General features: G+C 43.4%; 2 protein-coding genes across 2 annotated transcripts; one reads left to right on the forward strand and one right to left on the reverse strand.

Annotated features, from left to right (window-relative positions):
• Window positions 1-219: 219 nt before the first annotated feature.
• On the forward strand, window positions 220-6566 carry cimip2b (ciliary microtubule inner protein 2B). Its single transcript, XM_063014173.1, has 6 exons — window positions 220-344; window positions 1564-1781; window positions 2382-2533; window positions 3334-3466; window positions 5831-6043; window positions 6412-6566. The coding sequence occupies exons 1-6, from the start codon at window positions 277-279 to the stop codon at window positions 6504-6506; spliced, it is 879 nt and encodes a 292-aa protein (XP_062870243.1). The 5' UTR covers window positions 220-276; the 3' UTR covers window positions 6507-6566.
• A 2832-nt stretch (window positions 6567-9398) lies between these two features.
• LOC134332867 (AP-4 complex accessory subunit RUSC2) lies at window positions 9399-16584 on the reverse strand. The gene is given in 8 exon segments (XM_063014697.1): window positions 9399-9637; window positions 10049-10640; window positions 11905-11951; window positions 12037-12142; window positions 12934-13108; window positions 13975-14051; window positions 15044-16527; window positions 16529-16584. Coding segments are annotated over 8 exon segments (2628 nt in total). The 3' UTR covers window positions 9399-9546.
• Between the last annotated feature and the right edge of the window lie 205 nt (window positions 16585-16789).

Here is a 16789-nt window from a genome sequence, read left to right on the forward strand (position 1 = left end):
CTTACAATAAGGGCCTTGCTCAGGGGCCCAACAGTGGACCCAACCCTGTGAGCACTAAATTCTCCTCAGTGCACCGTTTTGCTGCTTCAGCACTATGTGACGTCTCAATAGGCAGAACAAAGGCTGTTTGATCTTCTCCTTGACGCTTTGTCCATAGCAACCGGTTCGTGTAAACACACACTTAAACATAAACACACACACACACACACTCATGAGCTCTGCAGGAGGTTTAAAGCTCTGGATCTGGTGCTTTTGCTCCCGCTTCGTTCCCCTGCGATGATGGAGACGTTCCCGCCGAAATTCAGCAAGGTGCTGGTGACACCCGACCCGCACTACATCCCGGGGTCAGTAAACGCTTTCTCTCACACTTCATTCAGCATGCTTCACTTTAAAAGTAATCAGATTTTATTGTACAGTAGAACAATTAAAATACTGAAACTTAGTGGACGTGACATTTTAGAACAAAAAATGTGGACGGTGGTGCCCAAGGTGTCCATGAGTACAGTTTTAGGGTGGACAGCTTTTTGGACAGCACAATTGTGAGGAACTGGGATTTAAACTGTACCAGTCATGAGTGACCCTGTTTCCTGCTCTGATATACACACTGTATGACCAAAAGTATTTTGGTAATTGTACTACTACTTTGTGTTTCTACAATTACTGACTGTAGTCCATCTGTTTCTCTGCATGCTTTGTTAGCCCCCTTTCATGCTGTTCTTCAATGGTCAGGACCCCCACAGGACCACCACAGAGCAGGTATTATTTAGGTGGTGGATGATTCTCAGCACTGCAGTGACACTGACATGGTGGTGGTGTGTTAGTGTGTGTTGTGCTGGTATGAGTGGATCAGACACAGCAGTGTTGCTGGAGTTTTTAAACACCTCACTGTCACTGCTGGACTGAGAATAGTCCACCAACCAAAATTATATCCAGCCAACAGCTCCCTGTGGGCAGCGTCCTGTGACCACTGATGAAGGTCTAGAAGATGACCGACTCAAACAGCAGCAGGAGATGAGTGATCGTCTCTGACTTTACATCTACAAGGTGGACCGACTAGGTAGGAGTGTCTAATAGAGTGGACAGTGAGTGGACACGGTATTTAAAAACTCCAGCACAACACACACTAACACACCACCACCATGTCAGTGTCACCGCAGTGCTTAGAATAATCCACCACCTAATTAATACCTGCTCTGTGGTGGTCCTGACCATTGAAGAACAGCATGAAAGAGGGCTAGCAAAGCATGCAGAGAAACAGATGGACTACAGTCAGTAATTGTAGAAATACAAAGTGCTTCTATATGGTAAGTGGAGCTGATAAAATGGACAGTGAGTGTAGAAACAAGGAGGTGGTTTTAATGTTATGGCTGATCAGTGTAAATGAATATAAAGTGACAGGCAGATCACTAAATGAATTCAGTCCTAGGTGTGTTGGACTAGTAATTGAGTAGGCTGAGAATTTAAATTCAGACTTAATCATTAATGGGCCCTTGAGTAAGGCCCCTAACCCGGCAATCATTGCTATTATAATGACTAATGACACGTTGGGGTGTTTTCGTACAGGTATGCAGGGTACTGCCCTCAGTTTAAATATCACCTGGGGAAAACATACGGTCAGCTAACGTCCAGACTCCTCACCTCACCGGACATCTCAAGATCTCAGAGACTGGTACTGAACTCAGGACGTTTAACCCCCACGAAGACGGACACTGGGACGAGAGACGAGATCTGGAGGACAGGATCGGGACACAGCAGCCAACCAATGATACCCGGATACACAGGTCAGAGCTTCTAACCCAGCTCATAACGATAATGTGATCATGTCATGTGGTTGAGTGGTCATAACGGTCATTACAGACTGTGTCACATGCTTATAATCTGTCCTGACAATTACAGACTTTTATTCATTCATTCATTGTCTGTTTTTCCACTGCATTATCCTGGTCAGGGTCGCGGTGGATCCAGTTAATTAGGTGAAAGGCAGGAAACACACTGGACAGGTCACCAGTTTATGACTGGGCAAACACACACACACACACACACACACACACACACAGTTGTAGCCGTGTGGTTAAGGTACTGGCCTAGTAATCAAGACAACACTGTCACTGTTGGGCCCTTGAGCAAGACCCTTAACCCCAAATTGCTTAGACAGCATACTGTCACAACTGGGAGGAAACTGGAGCACCCGGAGGAAACCCACATGGGCACAGGGAGAACATGCAAACTCCACACTGAAAAGATTCTGGTCGTCTGGTGATAAAACAGACAATGAATGAATGAAACATCTGAATTAGTTCATTAGAATGGTGTCCACATACTTTTGGCCATATAGTGTATGTATAGTAAATAACCTGTGTGTGTGTGTGTATGTGGTGAAGGGTTTGTTCCCAGACGTCAGAACTATTTCTCGAAGACGTACGCAGAGACGTGTCGAGATGCTCTGAGCGAGTTTGATTCGAATCAGAAAAGGATTCGACTCACTTCAGTTGATTCGCTAGCTGCTGTACACCACTCACTCCCGGACATCAAGGTAACACACACACACGCACGCGCGCACACACACACACACACACACACACACACACGCACACACACGCACATTGCCCTGACCTCCCAGGTTCGGTGCTTGTGATTAATAATGAATGCAGTGGGTATCAGGTATCGAATCGAGTCTATTGTTTGTTCACTCTGATTCATTCAAATCTCTTTGCTGCAGCGGAGGGGGTCAGATGGCCCTGGTCAGGGTCCTGGCGGGTCCAAGGTGTTAAGCAGAAATATACTTTAAACAGAGTACCAGTACATCACAGGACAGCATGCCGGTCGACTCTGATTCACTGACTCACTGATTCACTAACTCACCGATTCACTTACTGATTCACTCACTCACTCACACATTCACTCACTCACATACACGTTTGCTCGCTCACTCACTCCCTCACTTCCTTACTCGCTCACTCTCTCACACACTCACACATTCACTCACTCACTCTTTCACACACTCACACGTTCACCCATTCACTTACACATTCACTCACTCATTCACTCACTCATTCACTCACTTACACACTTACACATTCACCCGCTCACTCACACACTCACTTACTTACTCACTCCCTCACTCACTCACATATTCCCTCCCTCACTTCCTTCCTCACTCACTCGCTCACTCACTCACACACACACTTCCACACTTGCATAGTTGTGAGTTGAGAGGAAACCAGAGTACCTGAAGGATACCAACATGGGAAAACAAGAAGAAAACACGCCAGACTTTAATGTTGCTGTGCCGCCTCTTTAGGTTCAGCTAATCTTATTTATTTCCATCTTTAGTCCCTGAGCCTGAGCGCCCCTCTTACACCCGTTTTAAAAGAAGCTGCTCCTTTTAAATCTGTGAACTCCTGGAAGCCTCTTGGTTCTCCGTATCTGATGGACGACAGCAACCCTCACAAGTACTTTATCTCAGGTAGGAAACACCAGTCTCACAGTCTGGGATTTAAACTACACCAGTCATTAGTGACCCTGTTTCATTATTCTGCTCTGCTAGAACAACTGCCAGCTTTCTAAAAAGGCTTCTCACAAGAGATTGAAATATGTCTGTGGGAATTTGTGCCCATTCAGTCAAATGAGAATTGTATAGCTGGGCACTGATGCTGAAGACAATAAAGCCTCAGTTGATGTTCCAGTTCATTCCAGTGCTGTTGAGTGGGGCTGAGGTCAGGGCTCTTTGCAGGTCACTGGTCAAGCGGTTTGCTCAAGGGTCCAACAGTGGCGAACCACAGTGTCTTAACCATCAGATGTTTAACATCAATTACATGCTCAAAATATTCTGACAATGAGCACAAATCTGGGTCTGTTGGGTCTATTAAGACATGGTTTGATGGGTTCTGTGTAAGTGGTCAGCATTCCATATATATCGGTTTCATTCCATATATATCGGTTTCATTCCATCTATATCGGTTTCATTCCATATACGTATATTGGTTTAATTCCATATATATCGAGTTTCATTCCATATACGTATATTGGTTTCATTCCATATATATATATACAGTGTATCACAAAAGTGAGTACACCCCTCACATTTCTGCAGATATTTAAGTATGTCTTTTCATGGGACAACACTGACAAAATGACACTTTGACACAATGAAAAGTAGTCTGTGTGCAGCTTATATAACAGTGTAAATTTATTCTTCCCTCAAAATAACTCAATATACAGCCATTAATGTCTAAACCACCGGCAACAAAAGTCAGTACACCACTAAGAGACTACACCCCTAAATGTCCAAACTGAGCACTGCTTGTCATTTTCCCTCCAAAATGTCATGTGATTTGTTAGTGTTACTAGGTCTCAGGTGTGCATAGGGAGCAGGTGTGTTCAATTTAGTAGTACAGCTCTCACACTCTCTCATACTGGTCACTGAAAGTTCCAACATGGCACCTCATGGCAAAGAACTCTCTGAGGATCTTAAAAGACGAATTGTTGCGCTACATGAAGATGGCCAAGGCTACAAGAAGATTGCCAACACCCTGAAACTGAGCTGCAGCACAGTGGCCAAGATCATCCAGCGTTTTAAAAGAGCAGGGTCCACTCAGAACAGACCTCGCGTTGGTCGTCCAAAGAAGCTGAGTGCACGTGCTCAGCGTCATATCCAACTGCTGTCTTTGAAAGATAGGCGCAGGAGTGCTGTCAGCATTGCTGCAGAGATTGAAAAGGTGGGGGGTCAGCCTGTCAGTGCTCAGACCATACGCCGCACACTACATCAAATTGGTCTGCATGGCTGTCACCCCAGAAGGAAGCCTCTTCTGAAGTCTCTACACAAGAAAGCCTGCAAACAGTTTGCTGAAGACATGTCAACAAAGGACATGGATTACTGGAACCATGTCCTATGGTCTGATAAGACCAAGATTAATTTGTTTGGTTCAGATGTTCTCAAGCATGTGTGGCGGCAATCAGGTGAGGAGTACAAAGATAAGTGTGTCATGCCTACAGTCAAGCATGGTGGTGGGAATGCCATGGTCTGGGGCTGCATGAGTGCAGCAGGTGTTGGGGAGTTACATTTCATTGAGGGACGCATGAACTCCAATATGTACTGTGAAATACTGAAGCAGAGCATGATCCCCTTCCTCCGGAAACTGGGTCGCAGGGCAGTGTTCCAGCATGATAATGACCCCAAACACACCTCTAAGACGACCACTGCTTTATTGAAGAGGCTGAGGGTAAAGGTGATGGACTGGCCAAGCATGTCTCCAGACCTAAACCCAATAGAACATCTTTGGGGCATCCTCAAGCGGAAGGTGGAGGAGCGCAAAGTCTCGAATATCCGCCAGCTCCGTGATGTCGTCATGGAGGAGTGGAAAAGCATTCCAGTGGCAACCTGTGAAGCTCGGGTAAACTCCATGCCCAGGAGAGTTAAGGCAGTTCTGGGAAATAATGGTGGCCACACAAAATATTGACACTTCAGGAACTTTCACTAAGGGGTGTACTCACTTTTGTTGCCGGTGGTTTAGACATTAATGGCTGTATATTGAGTTATTTTGAGGGAAGAATAAATTTACACTGTTATATAAGCTGCACACAGACTACTTTTCATTGTGTCAAAGTGTCATTTTGTCAGTGTTGTCCCATGAAAAGATATACTTAAATATCTGCAGAAATGTGAGGGGTGTACTCACTTTTGTGATACACTGTATATATACATATCTCAGACTGTTGTGGCCACAAAAGATAGGAACGGGGTTAATAATGCCCACGATTTTGGAACAAGATTATGGTCAGGTCAGTCCACATACTTTCGGCCTAATGGTGAACCTCTGTATGCTTGCAGGTTTTAGTGGCTACGTCCCTAAATCCAGAGTCCTGTTCGGTACCAGTTATCCCATCACCACCAACAAGGCCCTGATCCATTTTGGGAAGGAGATGAAGCAGGGGGGCACTGCCCTCAGCGTGAGAGAAGAGAGCGATGACAGTCTGCCCCCGGTGCCAACCATTTACCCTTCACATCAGGGCCTGCTTCCCAAATACACCGGCCACGTCCCAGGTAGTTTGGTATTTAGAACCTGTTTTTGCAGTAATGATAACATGCATGATGGTACAGCTGGTAGAGTGAGTGCTGCACAGCAGCGTAGGTCCTGGAAACCTGAGTTCAGTCCTTGTTGATGTTTCCCAGGTACTTAGCTTACCTCCCATATATCAGACATGCAGGATGTGGATTGGCGACTCCTAATCCTGCCATTACCCAGTGTTTTCAGGTGGCGCTGGACCCCTGCGCTGGCGTCATTAGATGACAGGGAAGTGGGAGGGTATGGCAGGGGTATTTTAATGAGAGTGTAGATCTTACTCATCGTCATTAATGTGTTTCTATCAACTGTGTGGCTCATTTCAGTTGTGTTACTGTCATACCAACAGGATACAGGTTCAGATACGGGCAGACGTTTGGGCAGCTCACCAGCAACACCCTGGCACTGAGTGGCACTGACCAGGAGCTGAAATGCCAGAGATGAGTCACGGACAGCAGCTGGTCTGAGACCAAAATATATCAGCAATTAAAGAAAATCAGTGCAGTTGTGTGGTGTTTGGTTTGAACTGAATGAAGGTTTTTTAGCTTTTCACGTGGAAATGTTACAACACTGCATTACAGTCACACCTCAAGAATTCAGCAAGGGTCCCCTGGGTCAATATTAATAATAATAAATATAATAATAATAATAATAATAATAAAAATATTATTTTTACTATAATAATATATAATAATAAGTATTATTATTATCATCATTATTATTATTATTTTTAATTATTATTATATATTATTTTTTTAATTTATTATTTATTATTAATAATAATTAATAATTAATAATTATTATTTATTATTATTATTTATAATAAAAACAGTAGTAGTAGTATTAATAGTAATATTATTATTACTAACATTATTATTATTATTATTATTATGATTATAACAGTGATAGTAGTATTAATAGTATTATTATTATTACTAACATTATTATTATTATTAATTAATTATTATTATTAATTAATAATTATTATTAATTAATAATTATAAATTATTATAAAAAAAATTATTATTGTTATTGTTATTAATAATATTATTATTTTTATAGTTATTATTATTATTATTATTATTATTATTATTGTAGTTATTATTATTATTATTAATTATTATTATTATTATTAGTGCCATAAAGTTGATTCCTGGAACCCCCATAGAATCAACCAGATCATGTTTGAACCATTCTCACCACTGCTAATATGTGTTCTGGGATGAGTGTATCAGGTGCAGCAGTGTTGTTGGGATTTTTAAACACTGTTATTGTTTACATTTTCACACAACAAATTTTTGCTAGCTAACAATAAACACTTCTTGTAAGTACATTTAGATTTAAAATGGCTACACGGCTAAAAGGAACAAACTGGAAAGCCCAGTATGGCAGCATAGCTGTTTACTGGTTTATAAAACTGATGTTTCTTAGCAGGTGAGCATTAACACACACACACACACACACACACACACACACACACACACACACACACACACACACACACACACACCGGTTTAAACCAGTAATACATCAGTATTCAGCAGCAGAAACCAGTACATGGTTTTAGGGTAAAATCTCATTTGGCATTTTAATTACATACAAACTTTTAAAATCAGTTTGACCTCAAATCTAAACATTTCTTAAATAATCACCATGAAGCTAATATAGCTGAACACATAACAGACAGACATGTCCACATACTAATGAAAACATCATTGTGCTTTTTTTTTACACTTAGAGAGGTTTTTTAGATCAGTTTTAGTTCTAATCTCGTCTAAACATGACTAGGCTTAATACACTATACAGGCAAAAGTATTCAAACACCCGACCTTGAGCTTGTGCCAGTTTGTGCCAGTTAAGTCAATTCAGCATTTGTACGGCTGGGCGCTGATGTTGGTCAAGAAAGTCTTGATTGATGTTCCAGTTTATGACCAAACCTGAGGTCAGGGCTCTGTGCAGGACACTGGAGTTTTGTCCCAATACTTTTGTTCTTATAGTATTCAGGAAGTTCAACAGGAAGTGCACTGTTCAAGCTACATCACTAAACTGAACAGATTTATGATACATCTGAATATTTCAGGTTCTTTGTGCTTCTGGTGCTCTTGGGTGACTGAGCTTTTCTTCATATCCATGTAGGACTTGGGTTGTAGGTTGAGGTTAGGTGTGGTTGGGTTGTGGTTGGGTTGTAGGTTGAGGTTAGGTGTGGTTGGGTTGTGGTTGGGTTGTAGGTTGAGGTTAGGTGTGGTTGGGTTGTGGTTGGGTTGTAGGTTGAGGTTAGGTGTGGTTGGGTTGTGGTTGGGTTGTAGGTTGAGGTTAGGTGTGGTTGGGTTGTAGGTTGAGTTTTTGTTTGGTTGGGTTGTAGGTTAAGGTTAGGTGTGGTTGGGTTGTAGGTTAAGGTTAGGTGTGGTTGGGTTGTAGGTTGAGGTTAGGTGTGGTTGGGTTGTAGGTTGAGGTTAGGTGTGGTTGGGTTGTAGGTTGAGGTTAGGTGTGGTTGGGTTGTAGGTTGAGGTTAGGTGTGGTTGGGTTTTGGTTGAGGTTAGGTGTGGTTGGGTTGTAGGTTGAGGTTAGGTGTGGTTGGGTTGTGGTTGGGTTATAGGTTGAGGTTAGGTGTGGTTGGGTTGTAGGTTGAGTTTTTGTTTGGTTGGGTTGTAGGTTGAGGTTAGGTGTGGTTGGGTTGTGGTTGGGTTGTAGGTTGAGGTTAGGTGTGGTTGGGTTGTAGGCTGAGTTTTGGTTTGGTTGGGTTGTAGGTTAAGGTTAGGTGTGGTTGGGTTGTAGGTTAAGGTTAGGTGTGGTTGGGTTGTAGGTTGAGGTTAGGTGTGGTTGGGTTGTAGGTTGAGTTTTGGTTTGGTTGGGTTGTAGGTTGAGGTTAGGTGTGGTTGGGTTGTAGGTTGAGTTTTGGTTTGGTTGGGTTGTAGCTTGAGGTTAGGTGTGGTTGGGTTGTAGGTTGAGGTTAGGTGTGGTTGGGTTGTAGGCTGAGTTTTGGTTTGGTTGGGTTGTAGGTTGAGTTTTGGTTTGGTTGGGTTGTAGGTTGAGGTTAGGTGTGGTTGGGTTGTAGGCTGAGTTTTGGTTTGGTTGGGTTGTAGGTTGAGGTTAGGTGTTTTCATGAGTTGTAGTGGGGTTTTGGTTGGGTTGTGGTTACGTTGTAGTTTGGTTGTAGCTGGGTTGTGGTTGAATTGTGGTTGGGTTATGTTTAGGTTTTGGTTGAGTTGTGGTTTGGTGTGTTTAGGTTGTGATTAGGTTGTGGCTGAGTTATAGATGAGTGGTGGTTGGGTTGTGGCTGAGTTATAGATGAGTGGTGGTTGGGTTGTGGCTGAGTTATAGATGAGTGGTGGTTGGGTTGTGGCTGAGTTATAGATGAGTGGTGGTTGGGTTGTGGCTGAGTTATAGATGAGTGGTGGTTGGGTTGTGGCTGAGTTATAGATGAGTGGTGGTTGGGTTGTCTTTAGGTTGTGGTTTGGCTGTGGTTGGGTTCTGGTTCTCATCTCTATACGGTTGTGCTGATTTCTCTCCTCCAGACTGTCTGCACCAGTTGATCCAGCTTTGATGCTCCGAGTTTGAGCCACTGAGAAGGAGGCCTGAGGAAAACACACATAACGGCTCATTAATAATTGTGGATCGTAGCTTATCTGAGCCCTCTAGACTTTGCTGCAGGTTCGAGCATCATTTATCCAAAAATGTTATCAGTGTTGAAGACTCTACTTAATAGTACACTATGTAGCCAAAAGTATTTGGACACCTGATAATAGGCTTGTCGGACATCATATTACAAAAACAAACTGTATTAAAACATTGAAATATTAAAAGATTTATGTGATCTTTTCAGCCATAACAGTCACACCTCTGAGAAGGCTTCTTATAAGACATTGATGTATACCTTTGTATGGGAATTTGTGCCCATTTTACCACTGTGGTCATGTCTACACAAGCACTAAAAATAATGTGGACAGTGATACTCATACCTATTTCCTCCTGCTTTTGCTACTGACCTGGTTCTCTGGGTCTGGACGGTACTTTCTCCTGCACTTTTCACCATCGTTGGCGTCTTGATCCCAGAACCGAATAATCGAGTCCAGCGCAGGTCTTTTGGTGGCTCGTCTTCCTCGTTTTGAGCCAGGATCTGATTATATTTCACTCCTGAACACACTACCACATCTTCATTGATTGGGTTCTGGTTGAGCCACCATCCAGCACGTTTTTTCTCTGAAAGTTCTACAGAATCAGACCTCCGCTCATCATCTCTGCAGCTAGATAACCCAACCACACAGCTTCGGAGGTTCTGGCTGATGTTCTTCTGGCTTTTATTTGGAGATTCCTTCTCCAGTTTGGGTGTTTCGGGGCCTCCGAGTCTTGGCGTTGGTAGAAAGTAGCAGCCTGAAAGAGAACGAGGTCTCAGATGTTGGATGGATGGATGATTTAGTTCCTGTCTGCTCTGTAGTCTGGACTCAGAAAGCAGGTGGAGGTCGAAGGGTAACTGGGACAGCGGCTGTAACAGGATGAGAAGATCTCGAAACAGAGGGTTACAGGAGTCACGAGACAGAGAGAGGAAAGCCCATGGATGGTAGAACTCTCCGATCACGTCTACAGCGAGAAAAAGAGAGAAATTATGTGGTTATTAGGATATTTTATAAATAAAATGGGATAAAAGAAGATAAAAGATGATTGTATAATGTGACAGCAACAATATTGGGAAAAAGAGGCAAAACAAGCTATTTTTGTGTGTGTGTGTATATACAGTATATAGTCTATATACACACACACAAAATACTGATCAGCCATAACATTAAAACCACCTCCTTGTTTTTACACTCACTGTCCATTTTATCAGCTCCACTTACCATATAGAAGCACTTTGTAGTTCTACAATTACTGACTGTAGTCCATCTGTTCCTCTGCATGCTTTTTTAGCCCCTTTCATGCTGTTCTTCAATGGTCAGGACCCCCCTTCAATTCTCAGCACTGCAGTGACACTGACATGGTGGTGGTGTGTTAGTGTGTGTTGTGCTGGTATAATTGGATCAGACCGTGTCCACTCACTGTCCACTCTATTAGACACTCCTACCTAGTTGGTCCACCTTGTAGATGTAAAGTCAGAGACGATCGCTCATCTATTGCTGCTGTTTGAGTCGGTCATCTTCTAGACCTTCATCAGTGGTCACCGGACGCTGCCCACAGGGCGCTGTTGGCTGGATGTATTTTAATTTGGTGGACTATTCTCAGTCCAGCAGTGACAGTGAGGTGTTTAAAAACTCCAGCAGCGCTGCTGTGTCTGATTCACTCATACCAGCACAACACACACTAACACACCACCACCATGTCAGTGTCACTGCAGTGCTGAGAATGATCAACCACCTAAATAATAGCTGCTCTGTGGTGGTCCTGTGGGGGTCCTGACCATGGAAGAACAGCATAAAAGCAGGCTAAAAAGCATGTAGAGAAACAGATGGACTACAGTCAGTAATTGTAGAACTACAAAGTGCTTCTATATGGTAAGTGGAGCTGATAAAATGACAGTGAGTGTAGAAACAAGGAGGTGGTTTTAATGTTATGACTGATCGGTGTAATTTATGTTAGGGCGGCAGGTGTGGAGTTTGCATGTTCTCCCTGTGTCTGCATGGGTTTCCTCTGGGTGCTCTGGTTTCCTCCCACAGTACAATGATGTGCAAGTGAGGTGAATTGGAGATATTAAACGTGAACTGATGAATCTTGTATAATGAGTAACTACCGTTTCTGTCATGAATGTAACCAAAGTGTGTAAAACATGACGTTAAAATTCTAATTAATAAATAATAAATAAATATATATATATTATTTTAAAGCATCGTAATGGAGATCCAGCTCTTACCTGCACACGTGTGCAAGTGATGAAACCAAAACTCCAAAGCAGATAAGCTACAAAACAATAGAATTATGATAATATAAGAATATATTTATTTAATCTGAAGGTTATTCATGTTAATTTGATATCAGGACTTACTTCAGTAGGCCGAGGATGAAAGCGTTTAGTCTCATACTGTGGCTGCTTAACTCTGAGCATTTCCAAACAACTGAGACCAGACTGTACAGAACACGGCTGGAAGTACCTGAAAATATAAAACCTCCAGTTAGTAATGGTATACATACACCGATCAGCCATACCATTAAAACCACCTCCTTGTTTCTACACTCACTGTCCATTTTATCAGCTCCACTTACCATATAGAAGCACTTTGTAGTTCTACAATTACTGACTGTAGTCCATCTGTTCCTCTGCATGCTTTGTTAGCCCCCTCTCATGCTGTTCTTCAATGGTCAGGACCCCCACAGGACCACCACAGAGCAGGTATTATTTAGGTGGTGGATCATTCTCAGCACTGCAGTGACACTGACATGGTGGTGGTGTGTTAGTGTGTGTTGTGCTGGTATGAGTGGATCAGACACAGCAGCGCTGCTGGAGTTTTGAAATACCGTGTCCACTCACTGTCCACTCTATTAGACACTCCTACCTAGTTGGTCCACCTTGTAGATGTAAAGTCAGAGATGATCGCTCATCTATTGCTGCTGTTTGAGTCGCTCATCTTCTAGACCTTCATCAGTGGTCACAGAACGCTGCCCACGGGGCGCTGTTGGCTGGATATGTTTGGTTGGTGGACTATTCTCAGTCCAGCAGTGACAGTGAGGTGTTTAAAAACTCCATCAGCGCTGCTGTGTCTGATCCACTCATACCAGCACAACACACACTAACACACCTCCACCACCTAAATAATACCTGCTCTGTGGTGCTGCTGTGGGGGTCCTGACCATTGAAGAAGAGGGTGAAAGCAGGTTTAAAAAGCATGTAGAAAACACACACACATATTCACACAGCTTTATTAACACTGACCGGTGTTCTGACCTGGCTGAGTCGAAGCCTCCACCACACTCCACAGTTTTATACGTCGTCGTCCAACAATCAAATCCGGCTTGAAGGATCTCAGCCCGTCCTGAAGAAGAGTTCGGAGAGCAGGACAGAGCTGATCCAGGACCAGCTCACTAACTCTGGGACACAGCGAGCTGCTCCCCAGTCTGATCTGTAACCAGGTAATAATCACACAGTCGCTAAAGTCTTACAGAACCCTCATCATCACCTTTAACAACCGCTAGACTTGATTAGCGCCTGCGCTGGTGCTACAGTGGTGCTAATTGGATCTTATGTGACATGTTTAGTTTTGGTGGGACATAGAAATTTTTAAAAAAAAAGATCACCTTTCATGGCATTTTATGTGCTTTAAACACACAAAATTATTATTATTATTATCAATTTAAACCTCAGTTCTTTTACATGATGTCTCATAAATAATAAACCACACAGAAATATTGATGTAGTTTTTACTTTGATCTCCTTTAATTCATGATTATTGTTGGTGTTGTTGATGTTTATTCATAATCTATAATTATTCAAAGCCATTATTAACGCCCGACCTGCATTAATAAAATGATTTTGGAGCAACTCAGGTGGCGCAGCAGTAAAACACACGCTGTTCACCAGAGCTGAGATCTGGAATACATCGTATCGAATCTCGGCTCATGAACAACGATTGGCCTGTTGTTCAGATAGGGGCGGGACTAAGCCGGATGTGGACTCTCTCTCAGACTAGTGCGATTACGACCTCTGCTGGCTGGTTGGCTGCACGGAGATGGGAAAGGAGTGCGGTAGAGGGTGTGGCCCTCCGTGCACAGCGCTGTACTGCACTGCACTCATCAAGTGTAGGTGATGAGATGTTCGATTTCTGTGCATGTGTCGGAGGGGGCGTGACCTCCCCAATCAGGAGCAGGGACCAGCATTAGTGAGAGGATGATTGACGGGCAGAAACTGGATGCGCTAAAGTAGGAGAAAAAGGGGTAAAATAAATTTTTTTTATAAAATAACAAAAATAAATGATTGTGATGATTTTACCTTCTCTTGTGGGTCTTTGCCGGAGTTAAAATGATCCGTGATCAAATCAACAGCTGAGCTCACAGCTTTCAGCAGATCTTTAGGAAAAAAATAATTAAAAAAATTACAATTTGGGCATAAAAAGAGAAAAAAATCCATCTTACTGAGCTTAATTATCTGATTTATTCATTCGATCTTACTGAGCACAAAGCAAAAATACATTGGACAGGGGGTCAGTCTGTTTGCAGGGCAAAACCATTAAAAAATTTCCTCCTTCCACCTGTCATTAACACCCATGAGAAGCCAGTCCACCCTGCATATTTTTGGGAGGTGGGAGAAAACTGGAGGACCTGAAGGACACCCACGCTTGGACACTTGGAATACAAACAAACTCCTCACAGACTGACCGGAGAACAGGATCTTTCAGTTTAATTTAATTTTCTACCACCACTTTATCCTGGTCAGGGTCGGGGTGGGTCAGGTTTGCCCAGAAACACTGGGTGAAATGCGTTAACACAACACACACAGGACGCCAATCCATAGCAGACCAGGTCAGGTAACAAAACTTATGAGACTGACTGAGGATCAACTCTAATCAGCACTAATAATTCCTTCTTTACTAAAAACAACAAGGAAAGAAGTTCTGAACACGTCATCACAGTTCGGTACAGACTGACTCGAGACTGACAAAACTCCAACTGGCTTACACAGCCCTCAACTGGCTTATACAATCTTCCAACTGGCTTAAAAACCCTCCAACTGACTTACACAGCCCTCAACTGGTGCACACAAAACTCTAACTGGCTTACACAGCCCTCAACTGGCTTATAAATTCCTCCAACTGACTTAAAAACCCTGCAACTGACTTACACAGCCCTCAACTGGTGCACACAAAACTCTAACTGGCTTCAAAAATCCTCCAACTGGCTTCTACTGCCCTCCAGCTGGCTTAACTGGCTTACACAACCCACAACTGGCTTCTTGTCTCCACACTCTCCAACCTTGGCATTACTAATCCAACATGACGGTTAGAGAGCTTCCTACCTGGAAAAGCATTTTTACTAGACACATGGATGGAATTGCAGCTTACCATGAAAACTGTGGTGTTCAGCAATGGTTTTGGGTTCCTTGTTGGTCGTAGCTTGTTGAGGAGCATCGAAGGACCACTGGTGTCTTCGTTCAGTACCAGGCTGAGATATGGACGCATTAAGGGTCAAGGAGCTGGCTGATTTAACAACTGAACACGACATACAGTGATGGAGACTAAAGTTCTTCTGGATTCTTCTTTCTGGAGGAGTCTGAATGGAGCACGTTAGCTCACGAGAAAGCTCCTGTAAACATTCTTCAGGAAAGGTCCAGGCTTGTTTAGGAGCTGGAGGAGCTTGTTCTAGGGTGGAGAAAAGACTCAAATTCTTCTCATGCAGGTCTTCATCTAGATCTTCTAGACTTTGGTCTCTTTCTGGGTGGGTTTGATAGAGCTGTGGGTTGAGTCTGGACCAGTGCGGCCATGATGGAGGCTGAATTGGGGTCGGAGTGCAGGTGGAGCAGGAGTCCGAACTAGATGCTACTTGGAGATTGATGGAAGAGAAGCTGCCAGAAGGTGAAGGTTCGACATGGCTGGACAACTCTTTGCTTTTCCCTTGCCTGTGGCTCATGTACTGGTCTAGCAGAGACACCAGAGCTGTACTAGACTGGTTTCTTGATGGTGGTTGAAGGACGAAGGTTTGGATGGGTAAAAAGGTGGGTCTCTGTACTTTCTCTTGGTGTTCCACTTCCAATGACTTCCACTTCTGGTTTATGGGTGAATTCAGGGTGAGTCCAGGTTGTTCTGTCCTCCTAACGGGGGGTTGTTTTGGGTTCTGGATGGTCTGTGAGATGTTCTGCATTACTGATGCCATTTTTGGGCTACATACCTGAAGGTTGCTTGTTTCTATTTTATCCACCTGTTCCTGTTCCTCCTTTGGTTCTTTAAAGAGGATGTATTCCTCGTGTGTCCAGCTTTCTTGGCTGTGAGGTTCTGAAGAACTGGTAACTGGTGACCATTCGGGACTCATAGTGGATTGAGGTGACAGGTCACAAGTCACCAGCTTGTAATAATTATTTTGGGGACTCAATCGCCTGATTCGGCTTTGCAAACAGACGTCAAGATCAGACATTGACGACCCATCATCGTCCGTTTGGTAGATGTTGCAGTTTGAATCAAATCTGTAAGGAGGCGAGCAGGATTGTGGGAGGTAACTCTGAGATGTCGACCCTGATTCCTGGGACTGCCTGGCAGGACTGTCCAAATCTTCGGGTGTAGCAGGGACTGCGTTGTTCGTTTTGTTGTAAATGGCACTGAAGTTGACCAGCACCCCGTCTGAACTGTTGCAGGAAGAGTCGCTGATGGAATCGATCTGGTAGGCGTAGTTCTGGCTCTCAGGTTTCTCACGACTTTCCTTCTCGCCCCAGTCTCGCTCATCACAGTCCATTAATATCAGAGTGCTCTTGCTTGCCCTGCAGAATTGCAACCCTGAATCTGATAGGGTTGTGATTTCTTCACGTTTTTCGGAAGTCCCCGAAAGGTCCATATTTTAATATCTTAAGAAGTCTGCTACACTCTTGGCACCTCTTGGTGTTCCTCAAAGCCATATAATTGGTACCTTCAAAATACTTCTGGAGGCTGCCTTCATCATCATAAAGAGACCAAGGTTCTTTGGCATCCCACAAGGTTTTATCATGGGTACAGTTTAAATTGTGAGACAATTCCAGGAAGGTTTCTTTACAGTACCTACTCAAATTGTCCACCTTTGTCTTATGTGCCCTGTCTTCGTTTTTATTTACCTCTGATTCTGAG

This window comes from Trichomycterus rosablanca, chromosome 18, assembly GCF_030014385.1.
Source record: "Trichomycterus rosablanca isolate fTriRos1 chromosome 18, fTriRos1.hap1, whole genome shotgun sequence".
In the NCBI taxonomy this organism is placed as follows: domain Eukaryota; kingdom Metazoa; phylum Chordata; class Actinopteri; order Siluriformes; family Trichomycteridae; genus Trichomycterus; species Trichomycterus rosablanca.